Here is a 20,661-nt window from a genome sequence, read left to right as displayed (position 1 = left end):
AAATTGAGAATGCTGTCATTTACTCACCCTAACCTGCATGAGTTTCTTCTGCTGAACACAAGAAGATATTTTGAAGAATGTTGGTAACCAGACAGTTGACTGCATACATGACTTCCATAAAAAGAAAAGAAAAAAAAACACTATGGAAGTCAACGGTTCCCCACAACTGTCTGTTTACTGACATTCTTCATAATATCTTCGTTTGTGTTCAGCAGAGGAAATACATACAGGTTTGGAAAAACGTGATAGAATTTTCATTTTTGGGTGAACTATTCCTTTAAGACAGTCTTAACATAATGGTTATGTTTATGCTTTATGCAACTGTTATGTTTATGCAACTGGCCTCTGGTAGGAACTGAATATATCACGCAAAAATATATACTATATATATTTATCTCTAGACGGCAACATAAAATATATTTTTTTAAGTTTTACAGCCATGCTGATATGGACCCGTTTTGAACTTAAATGTTAATTACTCATTGATCAAAAAAGCTAGATCCTATAATAATAATAAAAAATAATTGAATAAATAAAACTAATCTAATATTCTACAGGTTTGCATTTCCTCCACCAGGTGACGTGTCGTTTAATTTATTCGCTGCAAGTTAAAGGTTATTTTGTTTAGAAGCTGTATCGGAGCTCTAGCTATATTGACGATGACGACAGACAGTCGGAAGCCGATTGGCTGAGTGCGTCTCACAGAGGAATGTGATTGGCTGTCAGATTCCTGACCCGGATCCCTGCTGCGGCTCAAGCGAATCTAGCGATCTCGCGTTTGAATGGTGGCAGACGGAGGGCCGTATCGATGTGTCGTGATCTTTGGCCTCTTCCGAAAGATCAAACCTCGGGGTCAGCAGCAGCACGATGAAATTACGGGAGCGCTTTCGGAGGACAGCGAGTGTAAAAACACCGTGCTGCGTTTAGGATTAACGTTAGCTGAGCGCGCGCGAGCTCTGCCAGCCCAACGGACATTGCGTGTGAATGCGGTGACAGTCAACAGCGTCCTCCCACCCTGCTTTATATAATGGAAGATCGCATACAGATATGATGTTTTGATGCAAACGGAATAACATACGGGAGCTGGAAACGGATCATACGGTGTTGAGTCGATTCGCGACGCCTCAGCTCATCCCGATACTGTTATTTCTCGCCTCTGTTACTGTGAAACTGAAGCAATGGCGAGGTACACGGCAGTCTGGGTTAGAGCCGTTTGTCCTGCTTTCAATAGCTAGCCTTCCGCGGGTGGCCACCTAACCGACTCTAGTGGGACTAGCCGACTCCTGCGGCAACGCGAGCCCCGCGCAGGTGCTGTGTGTACGAGGTGAAGCTGGCGGCGCTCCGGTTAGAGTCGGAGGAGAAGGATCTGGGCGCCATGGCGTGGGTGCTGAAGATGGACGATGCGACCATCGAGTCTGGGCTTGTCCACGACTTTGATGCCAGTTTGTCTGGCATCGGCCAGGAGCTCGGAGCTGGCGCGTACAGCATGAGGTTAGAGCATCATCAAACCGATCAGCAGTTTTCCAAGAGTCCTTAAGCCGGGGGGCGATGCACATATGACGGCGAGCTAGTTGGCTAGCTGTCTTGCCCTCAATGTTTATGTAGCAAACCTCGGGATTCCAACCGGTTTGTGTGCAGAGGTTGCATAAATTCATGAGTTCACACCCTTATTCATCAAATGGCAATTCGCGAGATTGTTTTTGTCATCTGGTGTATTAAATATGCCTATAGCTATATATTCCTATAGCTAGCTCAAAACAATAGACAACGAGTTGCATCCTAATGTTGTCTGACCATCTTGAGAGCTAACTAGACGTGATATTTGTTTCAAACTAGTTGTAGAGTTGTATTAATAAATATTCTCCGAGTAGCCATAACGTGGTTGTGCTGAAACGACAACAAGCGCGCTTGAAGTAACTTCCTGGAACAGGGTGTTCTTTGAACTCTGTTCTGAGATATGAAATTAACCGCTAAAATATGTAATTAGTTTGAAGTTAATTCCTTCACTTGTGTTATTTAAAGAGCTTTAAAACGTTTAGTGAATCGCACGTTTACTGGTTAAAGAAATTGAGGCGACCGTTGAACTCCGTTACGTCATATGATACTGCATAGAAGCAAACGGTTAATGATTACGTCATTGAACTGCTATGGATACTCTAAAACATTTGATACAATATTTAAGATGAAGGTCATATCCTCGAGATAGTCTGTCTCTGTCGGCATTTTTGCAGTGTGGCTTCAACATGAGGAAATTAAAAGAGAAGTGTGTAATTTTCCTTAGGAACAATTATTCATATCCCAGTTGCATATGCAAAGACAACTAAGTAAGCCATTCAACAGTAGTTTCCCTGAAAAATTTAAATATCTTTGCTCAGTAGTACCAGCACAAGGCAACAACACTGGCCTAACCAATGGCATGAGTCTGGGCCGGGGCTATTTGTTTGACTGACCAATGGCGCATGGTGGTTGAGGAAACCTGTTTGAAGAAAATCATTATAGTGATAATGTTCAGTTTGTAGTCATAAAGCCGCTATTCAAAGGACACGTTTACACGAGAACAATGTACTAAATACCGAAAAGTTTTTCCTTTGCTCTGTTCTCATACAGGTGACAAAGTTGTCAAAATGAAACCTGTTCACATGGTTCTGCAGAAACGATTAAAAACGCTCCATTATTCATGCTAGGCCAGTAGTTGGCGATGTTACTTTGTAAAGAAAAAACTACGCGGCAATAGATTGAACACATAATACACATGCGCATTACGTCACCGTTTTCGTAAATTCCTGTTTTTGTAGTTTACACAGAGACAATAGCAGTATTGTTTTCAAAAGCTTGCTCTTTTCAGAAACCTGTTTTCAGAAGTTTGCGGTTTTAGGCCACCAACATTCTGTTGTTTTGTAAATAAACGGCCAAAACGCATTAAAAGTATTCAGTTTTAATTTGAAAACTCTGTTGTGTAAACGAACCATAAATAACTTAAGAAAATTCCTGAGGGAACCTGTAGACCTTATGTAGCTCCGCCCCTTGAATGTAACGTCTAATGGATTTATGAATGAACCCCTCATCTTAAAATCTTCCCGGTCTGCTGACATTTGTTATGATATCCACTTCAAACATTACAATGCTTATAATAATTTTCGTTAACTCTACAATAGGTAAAGTCACTTCACCAGCTAATTACTCTTAGACAGTGATGTTTCTCTGGCGCTTAAGGTCTATTCATACTTTGCAGTCACGTGTCTGCCATGGATACCCTGGCGGGCAACAAACGCTCACAAAATGGCCAATACTACAATCAATTATATAGTGAGGCTATTTTGTTTCCATAGCTCATTAACAAAACGTTTAATGACATTAGTAATAACACTAAAAACAATACAATTACTAAATATCACTAAAATGATATAGGCCTAAAAACAGTCTTTAGTTCACGAACAGCACAACTCTGCCATCTGTGAAAATCAAAAGCAGCTTCAAAAACTTGTTTAAAAAGTTAATGTAGGTCCACAAGAGAAATATTAAGCCAGTAAATTAAGATAGTCGTCGCTATACCGTTATATCCATCGTCGTCTCTGAGAGAACGCGGCGTTAATGCAGCGACAGATGCTGAAAGCTCAGTCCGTTTCTACTTTCACTTTCGGGAAATGAGCGCGTTCACATGCACGTTCTTAACGCGATAATGCTGAATAATAGTGCATCCAATCACACAACAACTATCTGGCATGTCGTTTACACCTCAAAACACCAACTTTTGTATATTAAAACTGGCGATGTCCTGGCAAGATCCTTGATTAGTTTATTGGGTTTCGTTGCTATAGAACGACGTTCTTGCCCGCCAGCCAGCACTTGTGACGTCACGTGCAAAGTATGAATAGTGTGTGAAAGTTGGGTTCCGGAAGTAAAAATCCCTTAAACTTTCTCCAAAGTGGAATTAATTTTAAACAATAGCTTATGAAACGTCAAAGACAGACCTACTGTGAGATACGAGGCTGTTAATCAATGCTTTTGTTGAAGCCATCAGGCTGCATTATTTAAACTTTTTAAAATAATTGTTTAACATTACCCATGATTCTGCAAAGAAATTGCCACCAATCAAATCATGCCAAAGAACACTCCAATGAAGTTCTGCAAATGATGTATGTATCAATAATTTGTTGGAAAATAAAACATAAAATGTACCGTTCACACACACACATATATACAATTTTGTCATTTGCAGTGCTTCATGGGATTGTAGATCTTTCTTTCCTCTGTTAAAGCTATTAACTGCACAGATTTTCTAATACTGCTTCAAATTAAAAAGTTCTGCTTCAAATCAAAGTTTGTGATTTCACGTTGTATCTGGTACTTGTATTGTATAGATATGCATTGTTTTTCCATGAATTATCTTATTGTCAGGCGCTTCGGCATCCACAGCTTTGGAAGTGGCATGCGTCAGTTTGATTTTTTTTGTGTGATTTTGTGCAGTTTGTGATTTCCAAATCACTAGATTCTCTTGCTATTCCCAGTTGGCCATGAGGAGTTTGAAAAAAACATGGTCAATGCGTGATAGGAATACACAGTATGCGCCTGAGGTCAGGTTTCATGGAACAGTTTGCCTGGGTTGTTGTGGAAAGAGCAGCATCAGCATTTTCCCTGGAGCGCTCCGTTATTCTGCGAGTGTGTGAAACCCTCAGTGCGAGTCGAGAGTACGAGGTGTTGGTGGAGCGCTGTAGTGTGAGACTGGAGGAAGTAGCTGTTCTCATGCTCTCTCTCCCCCTGTGATATCAAGTTTCTTGCTCTTCCAGCACCCTGCAGTTTTTGCAGTTGACAGACACTGTGCTCTGTTGGCATTAGAGGCGACCAGACAGTGTTTATGGAAGTCGAAGACTTAAAGGTTTAAACCTACACGATTAAATCACCTTTTTGCATTCATTAGTTCACTTAAAATGGTTCTATGACATGCATCTTTAAAAGCAAATAGAAATATTTAGTTTCTGATTTAATGAAGGAATGATGCATGCACAATTCTAAAAGAATGACCAAAAAGAGTTTTGAATGAAATAGCATTATCAATTGAACTATTAGTAAATGTGGACAGGAATGTTACTTGCAGTTATGACTGCATCTTCTGCATTTGCAGGTGTTTTCAATGACCAGGGTCAGATGAGTTTAATATCCAGATATATCGTGGAGAAATACTTCTATTCTATGATTCCCAGTGTGTGTGTGTAAGTCAGTGCAGTGACAGGGTGCTAATGTGACGTTTTCCTGCTGAGGTGAATGAGGGTGTGAGATGCAGATTATCTGTCTTGCGATCATGTGGAATGAGCAGCTGTGGAACGGAATGTTACAGTGGAGCTGCTCATATTTCAGAAAACACTTGCAGATCCTGCGGGCCGCACTGTTGCAAACATCACGTCATGTCAAGCTGACTGACTCAGCGTCTTTAGCTGTCGCTGTACCGCCCTGATACCGCCTGTACATGTGTGCCAGAGAAGATTTGAGCACAGAGTCATGTCAGTATTTATTTACCCTCTAATATCAGAGTAAATATTGTGTAAAATAATAATTCAGGGTTTCCGCGGGGTCTTAAAAAGTCTAAAAAACTCTAAAATTTCAAAATCACAATTTAAGGCCTAAAAAGTCTTGAATTTGCTGAAGTATTGTGTTCTAGGTCTTAAATAATTTTAAACATGTCTTAAATTTCTTACGTCCATGTAAATCTCATTGAAATGCTCATTGAAAAACATGCAACAGCCAATCAGCTATATAAGGGGTCTATAAGATTTTTTAAATGTTTTTGAATGAAGTTTCTTCTCTTATGCTCGCCAAGGCTGCATTTATTTAATCAAAAATACAGTAAAAACAGTAATATTGTGGAATATTATCACCATTTAAAAGACCTAGGCCTATTTTCTATTGTAATACATTTTAATATGTAATTTATTCCTGTGATCAAAGCTGAATTTTCAGCATCATTAGGCTACTCAAGTCTTCAGTTTCACATGATCCTTCAGAAATCATTCTAATATGATGATTTACTGCTCCGGAAATATTTCTGATTATCGTCCATGTTGGAAACCGTTGTGCTGCTTAATATTTATGTTGAAACGTGATCCTTTTTTCATTATTCTTTGAATGGAAAGAACAGCTTTTAAATATGAATATTTTGTTACACATGTCTTTACTGTCATGTTTGTCACATTAATGCATCCTTGATGAATAAAAGTATTAATTTTATTTTAAATTGTATTGACCCCAGACTTTTTAACTCTAGTGCATTAATATGTTTGTAAAACCATAGAGTAGTTTGATAAGAACATTTGCTCTTTGTATGCGGTTCAGAAGTGTGAACGAGCGATCATGTGTTGTGTGTGGTTTTTAAAGTGTCTATAGGTTAAAGCGTTCTCCCATATACCTGTTTCCATGACAGCCATTTCCATTCTGACTGAAGAGGGTCTGTGGTCCTAACCAACATCATTCACAGTTTCATAACTTCTGTTTCTCTGTGTCTGTCTTTGTTTCTCAGTGATGTGTTGGCTCTGCCCATCTTTAAGCAGGAAGATGTTAGCGTTCCCGTGGAGTCTGACACCAAGAATCCTCCGTTTCAGTATGTGCTGTGTGCCGCCACCTCTCCTGCTGTGAAGCTTCACGAGGAGACGCTCACCTACCTGAACCAAGGCATGTGGTTTCTTTCTCTATCCCTGCCCGAACACACAGAGGAGGTTTTCAATAACACTCTCCCCTCCCATGCAGGCCAGTCTTATGAGATCCGAATGCTTGATAACAGGAAAATAGGGGAGATGCCTGAACTCAACAAGACTGTGAAGGTGAGAGATCATGTGTGTTTTGTCAGTGCAGTGGGCCTGAGGTTTTGTGTAGTGTGGCGTCTTCTGCACCAGTGAATCTACAACGCTGTGGTTAAATAAATTATTGCTGTCGGGTAGAAACCTGTCCAAAACTGATGCTTTTCAGGAAATGGAAAAAGCACAGTATTTTTGTAAATAATTAAACACTGTGTTGTCAAAGTTGATATTGTGGCTTTATATATGGGCAGAAACTTCCACGTGTCTTGTATTATTAACATTTCACCGAAATCAATCTCAAATAGAGTTATGAGGTTTTTGACCGGCAAAGATCAGACATGCATGTTTTATCTATCATTATAAAGTTATTGTAGTTATGTGAACGCTCAGTTTTTTCTGTCATTTGACCAAAATCTCATGTTATAAAAGATTAAGTGCTTCGCACAGGCTATTGAAGACAGTATTGGCTGCAAATGCTATTTTAAGATGCTCTTCTCCGCTGCTCAAATACATAAAACATTAGCCTTTTTTTTTATATATATATATAGTGTTTCTTGAGTAAAGAAATGCTGTACTTATTCAAACAACCAGTTTATTCTTCCTCACATTGCAAACAAGCAGAGACGCTGGGTGGGTGGAGTTATGAGGTTTGACTGACAGTTTGAGGATCCAATAGAGTTATGAGGTTTAGTCACAAGTTCTTTTCAATACTTTTTATTGGCTAAATATTTGCTAAACCCACAGACAGACGTAAAGGGCGACCAGTAGTAATGTTTTATGAAAGAAATAAAATGACAAAATTAAGATGCAAGGTTTCTGCCGGACAGCAACATTATATTTAACTCAGGTTGAGACTTTTGATCTAATTTAATTTCGTCAACAACAAAAAAAGTGTTTTGCAGAATAATGCAAATAAAGATCAACCAATATGTTTATGAAATTTTTATATTTAAGTGTTTTTATTGTGCTTAAATGTTTGATTTATTCCTATTTTTTATTTTATAATGGCTAAATGGTTGATCACAAACCTCTGAAAGTGAATGGCTGCATTATATGACTAATACTGCATTGAATAATAAACCATTTCATCAAAAATATTTATGGAAGCAGCAAGTTTAAATACTCAATTATTTATGAACAGTATTGTTCACTGGGACAGTTGTGTCATGGCATTGTTGGATGCCAGTTATCTGTAAATATGATCATTAATAATTGCTAACCAATTAAGTAAAAAAGGTGAATTAAAAAAATACACTATTGTCTCCGTCTCGTATGCTCGCCATGGTTGCATTTGTTTGATCAAAATGCAGTAAAAACAGTATATATTATTACTATTTAAAGTAAATGTAATTTGTTCCTGATGCAAAGGAATTTTCAGCATCATGACTCCAGTCTTCAGTGTCACATGATCCTACAGAAATCATTCTAATATGCTGATTAGATGCTCAAGAAACATTTCTGATTATTATCAATGTTGAAAGTTCAAAACAACACCATTTATTTGAAATGTTGTAACAAATGTCTTTACTGTCAATTTTTAAACAATTAATGCAATTGATGCATGAATGCTGAAAAAAATATTAGTTTCTTTCAAAACCGCAATCTTACTCGCCCCAAACATTTAAACAGTAAATAGACAATATTTATTTTTCGTTGTCTTTGCTTGCCGCGCACAGAAACAAATGTACAGCATGACCAATCTAATCTGAATCACAAACAAATGACTCTTTTAATGAATCGCATCATAAATTACTGTTTTGAATCAGTCCGAGGAAGTCTTTTGTTTTTGAGAGCAGCAAGTAAAGATGCAATGGACATTTACACAATGTTTTTATATCATCAAATTCAGGCTCTCATAAAGTCTGGTTTGTTTCGCTGTGGTGCAGTAGATTCAGCGGTGCAGGAAGGACTGGTGTGGTGTATGGCTCTTTAAGAGTGCTGCTTGTCCTGATGGTTTTGTGTTTGTGTGTGTTTGGTTTGGGGTGAATTATAGAGTTTAGTTAGGGTGGTTTTCCATGACCGAAGGCTTCAGTACATGGAGCATCAGCAGCTGGAGGGCTGGAAATGGAATCGGCCTGGTGACCGCCTCCTAGACATCGGTGAGAGCTTGTTGTGTGATTACATTAGTTTGCTGTCATCATTTTGTTCAATCTTGTTTTTTGTTTGTTTCAGGATAAGTGTTCAAAGCAGCATAAAGCCTCAGGAGAGGGTGTTTTTACTGTGCGTCATGTGTCTGTTACAGATATCCCCATGTCAGTGGGCATCACCGAGCCCAACACACACACGTCACAGCTAAACGCAGCAGAGTTCCTGTGGGATCTTTCCAAACGAGCCTCTGTGTTTGTGCAGGTATACACAAGCACACGCAAGATTTTGAATTTCAGATCAAACAACAAACACTCTGTCATGTTGTGGTAGTTTAAAGGTTAAAGTCAGCATGAAACGGAAGTTGCGATAGTCTTTTCTTCGCCATTGTAACACATATCCGAATGAAATGGCTTCTTGAACAACAAAAATGTAGGGAGGGACTTGATTTTGTCTGTGCTGCCGGAATAATGTCAAAACCCAGAAGACTGGTTCCCTCGAGATTTTCCTGTGGGGTTTTATAATGGGGTTTTTCAATTTAAGATTAAAATAAGGTCTGTGGTAGAGCTGCACGGTTAATCGTTAAAAGATCATGATCTCGATTCAAACACCCATGCAATCTTATTCCTAAATGACAACAATTCGGCTTTGTGTATTAAACCTTTGACAAGTACGATCACAGGGAACATTCAGATCTGTGTTCTGACACAGAGAGAGAGCAGTTGTCATGTATAGATATGAAACGGCTTCACAAACAGTCTTTTCAACCACATAATACCACTATCAAATGATCACAGAAGTACTGGGATAAAAGTTTATAGTTTCAGATATAAACACGGATGTCTACGGCAGCCAATAAATTTGAGTAAATTACCTTGACGCTTCAAGTATTGTATCGATTACATCGTTATGCCAATAGACAAGAGACTCTTAAAAATGCATGCGTCATTGAATCATTCATTCAAGAGATTAGTTAAAAAAATCCTGATTCATCCAGTAATTAAACGAGAAGTCTTTATCAGTGAGTCATTGAATCATTCATTCAAACTGATTTTTAAAAATAATTAATTCGGATAAATTAAACATTTTAAATAGACTGCAGCAATTACATTTTTTTCAGAACCTCTAGTGAATTACATTTTGTTTAGTTGTCTGTTCAGACATCGATATCTAGACTGATACTAGGAATATTCGGTGATGTTGCCATCATATTCTGGACATTAAATGCTATTGGTCGAATACCCATCCACTGTCTGCTTGACGGTTCTTCTGTCTTTCTTATGCAAGATGCTCCTGTATAATATCACTAAGTATACGCACATAAATATGCAGTTAGACATTTACTTGTGCGTATTGCTTCAGGTCAATTTTAGTGCTTGCTGTCAAGATACCCACAGCTGTTTGGTGTAGTTAATGAATAGAACATGCCTGAAGCACAATCTTTATTGGCCAGAAAGTCTCTGTCACTCTCAAAGGAGCGATGCAGATGTTTTTCCAATAGAGTGAGGCATGTTTGAGATGATCTAAATGTCCCAGACATGTTGGAGAGTGTCTGATTTGGGCCACTGACTCTGACATTATCTCTTGACTTTGAAAGCATCTGATCGAGTTTCAAACAAATAAATATCATTCCAGTTGATTAAAAACCGTATCTGGCACATCCTAATCTGTGCAGAAATCGTGTAATGCATGCCAAGGATAATCTCAAAACTGCTCCAGGAAGCGATCATGTGCTCCACGTTAATTTTCTTTCCTTCCTTCTGTCGTTGAAGGTCCATTGCATCAGTACAGAGTTCACCCCACGGAAACACGGCGGAGAGAAAGGAGTTCCGTTCCGGATCCAGATCGACACCTTTAAACAGAATGAAAGCGGAGAATACACTGAGCACCTGCACTCTGCCAGCTGCCAGATCAAAGTCTTTAAGGTGACGTCACATGCATGCAAGAATGCATCAAATGCAAGGAAATGTATATTTGGTTAAAGACCTCAGGTTTGAATTTAAACTATACTGAATGCTTATGTTGTTAAAAAGCTTGTTTTGAATCATTAATATGACAAGTCTTCAGGATGCACTGAAGTGTTTCTCTTGTCTTGCTATAAACAGCCAAAGGGAGCAGACAGAAAACAAAAAACGGACAGAGAGAAGATGGAGAAAAGGACTCCGCAGGAGAAAGAGAAATATCAGCCCTCTTATGATACCACTATTCTGTCAGAGGCAAGAATATTTAAGTAACGTTTTGTTGGCTTGTTTGTTTTCCTACACAATGAAGTGACGTGATCTTGGATTTTACTCTGGCACCTAGTGGTGTGGATGCAGGTGCACATAAAAAAAGTGTTCGGGTACTGATTGTAGAAAAGACCTATTCATAGATGTATTTGTCACACACTTGAACTTAATTTAGTCCGATAATGAGGGGTTGCTGAGATGAAGTGAATAGTATTTAGCTGGTCATGTTACACCCAGCATGTGGCAGGAATCACCTAATGTCCAATTTAATATCAGAGGCCTAAAATAAGCTTGAGTCTTCATCTCATGATTACACTATTTGTCCACCCCGGCACCACCTCCACTGCCGTTTTGCTTTTTTATAGAAATAAAAATAATTTAGTTCAGTTGTACAATTGACACTACAATTCTAAGCTGAAAGCGTCTGCTCTGCTCCATATACAGCATGAGTCGCAGCAGGAGTCAGATATTCTTTAAATACTATTTAATATACTATTAAATACTAATAATAGTTTAAATACTATTTATTTCTATAGGATTTAAAATTTTTAGAGAAAGAATATATACCTCCTGTAACAAGCAAGAAGCAAATCACGGTTCATGGCTGTGACGCATTAATCGGCATGTTTAAAAAAAAAAAAGAAGGGACGAGCCCTGTCGTGTCTGTTTCACTAATGTATTCACTTTTGTGCGTAGACTCGATTGGAGCCTGTGATTGAGGAAGCTGTGGAACATGAGCTAAAGAAATCCAGCAAGCGGACGCTTCCTGCAGACTGTGGAGATTCCATCGCCAAAAGCAAGAGAGGAAGTGTAAGTGCCCACTCTCCTCTTCTGTGTTCAGTTCACTCATTCCAGACTGCAAACCTTTGTCCATGTTTGTTTGTAGATCATTCTTCTTCATCAGTGTGAGTCGGGTCTAGGACTGCCCCCTAATAGTCGACCAAACGGTAGTTGATAATATACTCCAAAAACTCCAGTACGCAGTCCGTAATGGACATGTGGTAATTGTGTCGGACAGGAAATCCAAAGTGTAGGATCATATCGAAGGTGGTAAAGGATGCCCACAAAAAGGTGATGTGCAAACATTCGCCTATCATTCATCGACCTCAAGCATGGCTGATCATTTGAAACATGTATGTAGTAGCCTAACGTTAGCCACTTTACATGACAGCTCACTCTGTTATCCTAGGGTGCGTCTCAGTCAGTTCCCTAGTTCATTAGTCAGGGCACTGATTAAGGATTCGGCCATGTAAGACCGCAAAATCGGAAAATCCTTCCAGTGCACTAAATGTCCACTACCTAAATGTCCCATAATGCACCATGAAAACCAGAGAGCATTGATGTTTACAATGTTCCCTTAACGAAATTGCTAAAGCACAAAACAAATCTTGTGAGCAAACTCAGTGCGCACCATGACACGGTAGATGCTTTGGAAAAACAGGATTTGTTCTCACTTGTAGTTCTGTTCGCTTGGTTAGTTTTAGTCCTGGTCCGCTTAGCGTTCACATTGCTATTTCTAACGCCAAACATAAAGATACTGAATCTAAAAGCATAGGGATATGTTCACAATCTGAACACACCCTTAATTATATTTCAGCTTACATTTATTTATTTATTTAAGTAATATCAAAAATCAAAGTATTTATTTATCATAATGTACTTTAAATAGCATTAAAAATGCCATAAAATGAGCTGTTCTGCTGTTGTGATACACACACACACACACATACATAGTATTACATACACAGACGCCATTTTCACACGGTCTGTTTCGTGACACTGATGATCATGTACACACGGATCTGTGTAGATCTGTCACACGGATGAATCAACAAAAGCGTATTTTGTATAATAACAGAATCGTTTATCTTTTCATCACTAACAGAAATAATCAGATCACCATTTTCATCTGGTCCATATCGTTTATTGAGTTCATCACTAACAGAAATAATCAGATCACCATTTTCATCTGGTCCATATCGTTTATTGAGAACAGCGCCATAAATGTTACAAATACACATAACACTTTTGAAGAGTCATTTACCAAACCTGTGCTGGTTTATTTATTCAGTGTATCTGAGCTGCACATCTATGTTGCGTGTGACGTACAGGAAGATTCCAAATATTTACTTTTGTTTGAATTTGTTCAAATGCAGTGCACAGAACTGCAGATTCAAGTTATTGTATGTATTTTTATTTATTATATATGTGTGTGTATGTGAAGTATACTTGCCTTTAGAACGGCACGGGAGGAGTCAAGCCTATAGAATGGTTCCAGAAACACAGGTTATACAGTACAGAAGTGCTGTTTGAGCTTACTGTATACGCTGATCAGATCTTTGGATTTAGCTGATCTTGTTATGTATTATAAATATTGTACAGTTCTTGTTTATTTAACTTTTTCTTGCACTTTTATAGTGGGACCACATGGCACCAATAAATCACCCTCAAACCTTTCTCAGCGGTTTCCCTCATCCCTTCTGGCATCCATGCGATCTTAACAAGGAAGTTGTCATGTCACTATCAGCGTCGCAATGTCTATTGAGCCAGGGTCCCTACTGTACTGTACTGTACTTACCAATGCTCAAATTTATGTTCTCTATACTGATTCTCGACCGAGGGAGCTGATTGATTTGCAGTCGACACTGTCTGAACATTTTATTAATAATCTAGTGTTTTCTGAGTCAGTCTTTGTTTTTTTCTGACACGTTCATACTTTATTTACCGGTGCGCTGCAGAAAGCTTTATGTGTGCACTTAATTTATATTTTAAAGACTCAATGTTACATATAATATATAATATTACATATAAATTAATATTATGAACATGCGACTAATGGCTTAAATGAACGACCACCAGTCGACTAGAACAATCTTTTGTCGGGTGAACTTACATTAGTCTGACATCAGAGATCTGCCCTAATTTAGGTTTTATTTAGGTTCACTTTTGACTCCTCGCACGTCTCTCCTTCTCCAACTGCAGTGTTCTCCATGGCCAGATAATGCGTACGTCAACCCCATCACAGCAGCTACACCGACCTTCACCTCCAGCACAAACTCCTACAGCACTACTAGCAGCACAGTACCAGACAGGTGACACTCATGAAGCATCTCGGAGTGAATGAACCACAGTTATGCATTGTCTAATGCCTTTACCTTTGTTTTTAGTGAGTCATCTTCACCTAACCACCAAGGGGATGCTGGTAGCCCCGTGTCTGTGGAGGTTAGTATATGTCTGTATGCCATATTTGTACTAACTGCACCTTTAAATGAAAATAATTCAATCTTTGAACTTTCTGCAGTCTCTGAGTCCCACATCCTCTATACAAGACGCACAGAAGTGGCTCCTTAAGAACAGATTTAACTCATACACTCGCATTTTCACCCATTTCTCAGGTATTTACACATGCACATGACCAGTTTTTAGTGCAAAAATTACTACAATTAGTTTAATTACTACAATTTAACTAGAATAGGGCTGGGTAAAAACAGTGACCAGTTCCCAGTTAGAATCAGTCTGAAACACCTGCCTGTATAAATGAGTCTCTTTCAAACGTAAGTAAAATGAGAAGAGACCATAGAAGAGAAATATAAAATCAGACTGAATCTAAATTTAGTGGTATAGAGAATTTCTGAATCAGAATGTAATCATCTGGGAAATCTGTGATGATACCCATCCCTAATAGACACACAACATTAAACTAAAAGTTGTCAATAATGAGACCAATTAGTGTTTTCCCATCTTAGGTTCTGATCTACTGAAATTAACTCGTGAGGATCTAGTCCAAATTTGTGGTGCGGCCGATGGAATCAGACTCTACAATGCACTTAAAGCACGGTGGGATAAAAAAAAGAGTGATTTTTAAATATAACTGCTGTGTTTTTTTACACTTATAATAGAGTGAACTGAAGAATTCTGTGTTTGTGTCCCTGTACAGAGCAGTGCGTCCTAGACTCACGGTCTACGTGTCTCTGGAGTCGTCTCTGAGCGAGAGCCCTCTCCTGGAGAAACGTGGCCGCTGCAAAAACGGCGAACACAGCAGTCCCACATCCATACCTGGTATATAAATATCAACCGTGGAAACTTGCACAAGCGTTCCTAACATAGCACAATCACTGAGCATCTATTGTTTTGCAGCAACACAGAATTGCTTGATCTATCATAATGAACTTTCAAAAACTACTATTATTGATCTACCGAAATGTTCACTTCTTTTTCCTGATGCACTATAAACCACATGATGTGAAAACCATACGCTGAATGACTAAATCAAAATTCACAGGGTTTTATTTTTACATTGGTGACTTAAAATGGCATTTATATTAATGAACCTTATTCTAATGATTACTGAATTTCAGTAAGGAATTTGAGCATAATTATATTACAGTATTTAAACTGTTTGAAAATTGTTGGACCGACATGAGATCAACTAGCATTTTTCTTTTTTAATTAAGCAGCAAGGATGTATTAAATTAGAATCTATATCAAATAAATGCTGTTCTTTTGAACTTTCTAATCATTAAATATATATATTCATGAAACATAGCTTTGATCACAGGGATAAATTACATTTTAAAATGCATTCAAATGGTCAATTTATTTTAAATTCTAAAACTATTTCACAATATTATTTTTTAAATTGTAATTTTAATTAAATAAATGCATAACAAGCGTAATCAGTGAACTGGTGAGCATAAAAACTTTAATTAACATTTAAAAATCTTATCATCCCCAAACTATTAAACAGAAAGCTCATGAGATAAAGATGCTGCAAAAGTTGAGAGAAAAAAAAAACAATATCTTCCTCATGCTGCCCTCAAAAACACAAACAACTGACATTTTGACTCAGCAAGCAACAATAAACGTATAATGGATTGTATAAAGCACTATATAAATAAATGTGACTTGACGACGACAAGACCACAGCTCAAACCCGACACGGTTCTCTCTATAGCCACTTCTAATAACAGACTGACGAAGCACAGTTTAACCTCTCGGGTCAGACCCCAAACTCATTTACCAAGATAAGAATCAGGTCACCGAAGTCGAAAAGTATGTTCACGTATGGTTGTTCTGTTGGTTGGAAAAATACTTTTACTACTGCTTTATCACACATCGCATCACAGCCTAATATAAAATTGGGTAAGACTTTATTTTACAGTATTTACATGTATACTATAGTAATAATAACACTTAATTATGCATAATTATAAGCAACCAAACTCTACTCTGTAACACTTTATTTTAATGTTCTTGTGACACGTTACATGTAGTTACCAGAGTAATTACAGTAAACTATGCATAATTACATGCAATTAACCCTAAAACACACCCTAATTTGAACCCTAACCCTATAGTAAGTGCATGTTGTTAATAAATATTACTCAGTACTTAAATGTAAAATTACACTATAACAAGGACACCTTAAAATAAAGTGTTAACTAAAATTATTAATCCTGTTTGTCTTTTAGGAATTAGGTCAAAATCTTCCTGTATGCTTTTGGTTCTGCAGTTGTAATATGTTTTAATTTAGGTTTTGTCCTGTGAAATGTTCAATCCTCCGTCATCATTGGTCTTGTTTTAAAGTGTGTCTGTGTTTATGTTTAGTTTACCATGCTCTTTACCTTGAGGAAATGACCGCTTGTGAGCTTACTAAGAAAATCTCCAGTGTCTTGGCGCTGCCGATGGTCCACATCAACCAAGTCTACAAACAGGGGCCCACAGGGATACACATACTACTCAGTGACCAGGTAAACAGACCAAAACAATCTCTTCTCTTTCCGTTATCAGGTGCTGCGCAGAAGTTGCCCAACCACGGCTGCTCATTTGAATAATGTTTTGCATCATGCCACAGATAAAACACACTTCATTGTGGACTTTTTTATGCTGTTATCATTTGCCATGAATGGGACATGTCGGTTAGAAACATCATGTGACTGATTTGTCTAATGATTGGTAACATCATGTACTGTTAAAACAGACTGAAGCAATATAAATTGATTGTGATACATATATGTATATATATATAATATGATATAATATAATATACATGCACTACCGTCCAAAAGTTTGGTGTCAGTGAGATTTGTAAATGGTTTTTGAAAATACATTAAAAAGTGTGATATTGTGAAATATTATTACAATATGAAATAACTGTTTTCTATTTGAATATATTTAAGATATAATTTATTCCTGTGATCAAGCTCTCCAGTCTTCAGTGTCACATGATCCTTCAGAAATGCTGATTTGATGCTTAAGAAACATCTGATTATTATCAATGTTGAAAACAGTTTTGCTACTTCATATTTTTGTGGGAAACGTACATTTTTGAGCTTACTTTATTGAATATAAAGTTCAAAAGAAACAGCATTTATTTGAAATAGTAATCTTTTGTAACGTTACACATTTTTTACTGACACATTTGATCAATTTAATGTGTTCTTGCTGAATAAAAGTATTAATTTCTTTCAAGAAAAAATCCTAGTGATCCCAAACTTTTGAACGGTAGTGTACATACAGCATATAAATAATGATTTATTAAGACATGCAGCAATTTTTTTTTTTTTTTGCTAAGAACAAAAACATTTTTTTTTTTATTAAACCAATGTTAACATTGACAGCTACTGTTTTATGTTTTAATATAGAAGTGATTATTATAGCAATAATGATATTGACTACATTGTTTGAACAAACCGATGTAAATTAATCACTTAAAAAAATCAGTCAGTCCTAATATATGATACTCTTTTTTTTCTCTTTCTTACAGATGGTTTATAACTTTCTTGATGAGAGCAGTTTCATTGTCAGCACAATACAAGGTGAAACATTTTCACATAACACCAAACAAACTTCTCGATGCTTTTCCTATTCTCCAAATCATCTCTCTGACTGTTTCTTCCTCAGATGACACCAGTGATGGATTTCACCTCGTTCTGAAGTAAATCTGCCGTAAAACCACGTGAAGCAGAGAGTGCGATGACATCACAAGGCTTCATACTGCCTCTCTCGAGCAATGAGCGAGTTCCCTCCATCCTCCTCTCTCCTCCTTTCCTTATCTCTCTCTCGTTTTTCACGTCTCAGACGTCGGAGAGATCGCCGGGGTTGGGCAGGGCCTCCTAACTGTTAGAATCTGACTTCAGTGTGTAAATTGTTTCATATTGAAAACACTTAAACTGATGCCAGTGTGTGCAAGCGGTGGGCTTTTAAGTATGCGTGCGAGTTAGTTTTTAAAGGTTGAATCGGGAGGGGATGGAGGTGAGCGGAAACCGCAAGGAAGTGGAAGAGAATCGTGACCGCTTCTACTTAATTGGTGGAAGCATCCGGCGCCGGTGCGGCTGCGCTCAGACTCTGTCCTCACATTGCTAGGTGTGAACGTGCAGTACTTGCCTGAGTTTGTTGGCCTTTTGTCTGTGAGTTGCCAAGCGTTTCACTGCCTGGCCTGCAGACGCCACGCAACCCCTCGGTAGATAGTGACGACCTCTCTTTCAAATATGGGGAACCGCGTCCTGACTTCGGCATGCGCAGGACGTCTTTATGTCTGTCTATATGGATGAAATAATTCCTTGAGTTCGAGTACTAACGTGAGGTTGTAAGACTTGTCAGAAGTTTTGGCTGTATCCTTCTCTCGTCAGTGCTGATATCCTTTTCCAATTCCTCTCTCAAGACCAATCGTTTCTGGTGCCATCATTTCCTCCGTTGACTATATTCGGTTAGTTTCTTAGCATTTACTTTGTGCTTAGCCAGATGAATTAAGTGTCAGCTAGTTCCACACGTTTAGAATGAAATAATGCGATTTTTAGATTGATGGTTGTGCTTTATATTTTCTGTGCCTGGTAACTAACACTGCCCTTTATAGTAGCTCCTGGCACGGATTATAACACGATTATTGATAAACGAGCACAATCACAAGCCTCTATAAATTATATTTCCTTTAATGCCTTTGCATTCTTTTAATTTGTACCTTTTTGGCCTAGAATATGATGTTGACTGGTGCTTTTCTCATGGTTCACAGTCAGCTGCTCCAGTTAAACCAGCCAGCCTTTCTTCTTTTTTTTTTATAATTTTTTCTTTCTTGAATAGCGACTGACTGTTGATCTCAGTAGTCATGTATCGGGCAGCTGTGCTTTGGCATGTACTGTGCTTATGATTGCCACTTTATAGAGGAGCATGGTTGTAAGAATGTTGACTCCTTTTAATTCTCAAAAAAAAAAAATTTGTAAAAAAGGAATGGCCAAGTCTGCACTGAAACCGAAACCACAATAAAATGTCACGCCGTTTGATACCTTGCTGTCGTTGGATGCTCACTTAGACTTTTGGTGTATGTGTGATTTTTCCAGGTTGAACAATTGATCAAAGTCTGAACACATGGAGAGGTGCGTTCTCTTCCTCAGATCACATGCTGTGGATCATCGGACTGTCCTCTGTGTTTCCGTGATTATAATCATGGTGCCCTCACGTCACCTTCTGTCTAAAGAAGCCTCTCTTCCATAGAGGTGCTGAGATGTACACAATTAATGCCTGTACCAAAATAAAAATAATTTTCATATATTGTCTCTGGAGTATTTACTATAATCGAAAGTGAGAGGGTAATGCTTTTGAAATTAAATAGCTTTGTTTGTGGGCAAGGAGAAATGACCGGTTAAAATAATACTCCCATTACATTACATTGTTTATTTATGTAAAGGATGTATGCAAACGAAACATTTATAACACGGGCCATTTTGTAATGGTATGCATTTAGAGTCACCATGAAATCAAATAGAAAATATTCTAGTATTTAATATAAAATATGCATTTGTGCACATCTTTTTTAATTCATGTGCCCTTGCAATCTTTAATTAAAATTACTTGCAGCGAAATCTCTTTACTGATGATGTGTTTATTGGCGCGAGGGCGGGGCAACCTGTCACTCACATGAGATCCACCAATAGCAAACCATAACCATTCAATCAATTCCCCATCGACAAAATCAAGCCCCGCCCTATATTTTTTTCTTGTTCAGAAGCCGTTTCATTAGAATATACAGTATGCGTCACAATATGGAAGAAAAGACAATTGCAACTTCTGTTGAACAAAAGCAAAGCTATCACTATGGGAAAAATGCTTCATCTAATAATTCAAGCTTAATATTTAGCCAAATAATTAAAATGGTTTAATACATTGGTATTTAACCAACATAAGATGTATTTTAGAACTGTTGGGTAAATAAATTGTAGAATGTAGAAAATAAACTTTATCCTAAATGTGTTTTACATTAAAAAATAATGCATATCACTTTTGCAATGCTTCTGAATTACAGGTAACTGTATGTAACAGGCCATAAATATATGAGTCATGGGGTAAGATGTGTCAGTGTAAACTTATACTCTCTCCCCTATAGTTAAAGCCTTGAACCAGTGAATTCCTATGTGGATCAAACTGGGAATTTCTCTTAATTTATGAGACCACTGTCCAATTAAGTGAATTTTAAATAAAGATTACTTAAAGTGATTCATTGGTACTTAGTCACTTTATTTTAATGTGTCCTTGTTATACACGTTAAATGTATTTACTTTAGTAAT

General features: G+C 37.7%; 1 protein-coding gene across 3 annotated transcripts; it reads left to right on the top strand.

Annotated features, from left to right (window-relative positions):
- Window positions 1-622: 622 nt before the first annotated feature.
- On the top strand, window positions 623-19,646 carry ubp1 (upstream binding protein 1). Of its 3 annotated transcripts, none has more exons than XM_077195854.1 (16): window positions 623-1,491; window positions 6,512-6,663; window positions 6,739-6,812; window positions 8,782-8,887; window positions 9,031-9,137; window positions 10,646-10,798; window positions 10,979-11,089; window positions 11,798-11,911; window positions 14,084-14,193; window positions 14,269-14,323; window positions 14,403-14,496; window positions 14,848-14,938; window positions 15,039-15,160; window positions 16,709-16,851; window positions 17,868-17,919; window positions 18,005-19,646. In XM_077195854.1, the coding sequence occupies exons 1-16, from the start codon at window positions 1,376-1,378 to the stop codon at window positions 18,040-18,042; spliced, it is 1,638 nt and encodes a 545-aa protein (XP_077051969.1). In that variant the 5' UTR covers window positions 623-1,375; the 3' UTR covers window positions 18,043-19,646. The 3 variants fall into 3 exon arrangements, with proteins under 3 accessions (XP_077051969.1, XP_077051970.1, XP_077051971.1); XM_077195855.1 differs by having other exon boundaries at window positions 760-1,491; window positions 6,543-6,663; XM_077195856.1 differs by having other exon boundaries at window positions 791-1,491; window positions 6,540-6,663.
- The last annotated feature ends 1,015 nt before the right edge of the window (window positions 19,647-20,661 follow it).

Source organism: Siphateles boraxobius, unplaced genomic scaffold (assembly GCF_051911475.1).
Source record: "Siphateles boraxobius isolate OS27281-9 unplaced genomic scaffold, OSU_SipBor_1 35, whole genome shotgun sequence".
NCBI classification, from domain to species: Eukaryota; Metazoa; Chordata; class Actinopteri; order Cypriniformes; family Leuciscidae; genus Siphateles; species Siphateles boraxobius.
Note: the sequence above shows the minus strand (reverse complement) of the source record. Positions and strands in the feature narration are given on the sequence as shown.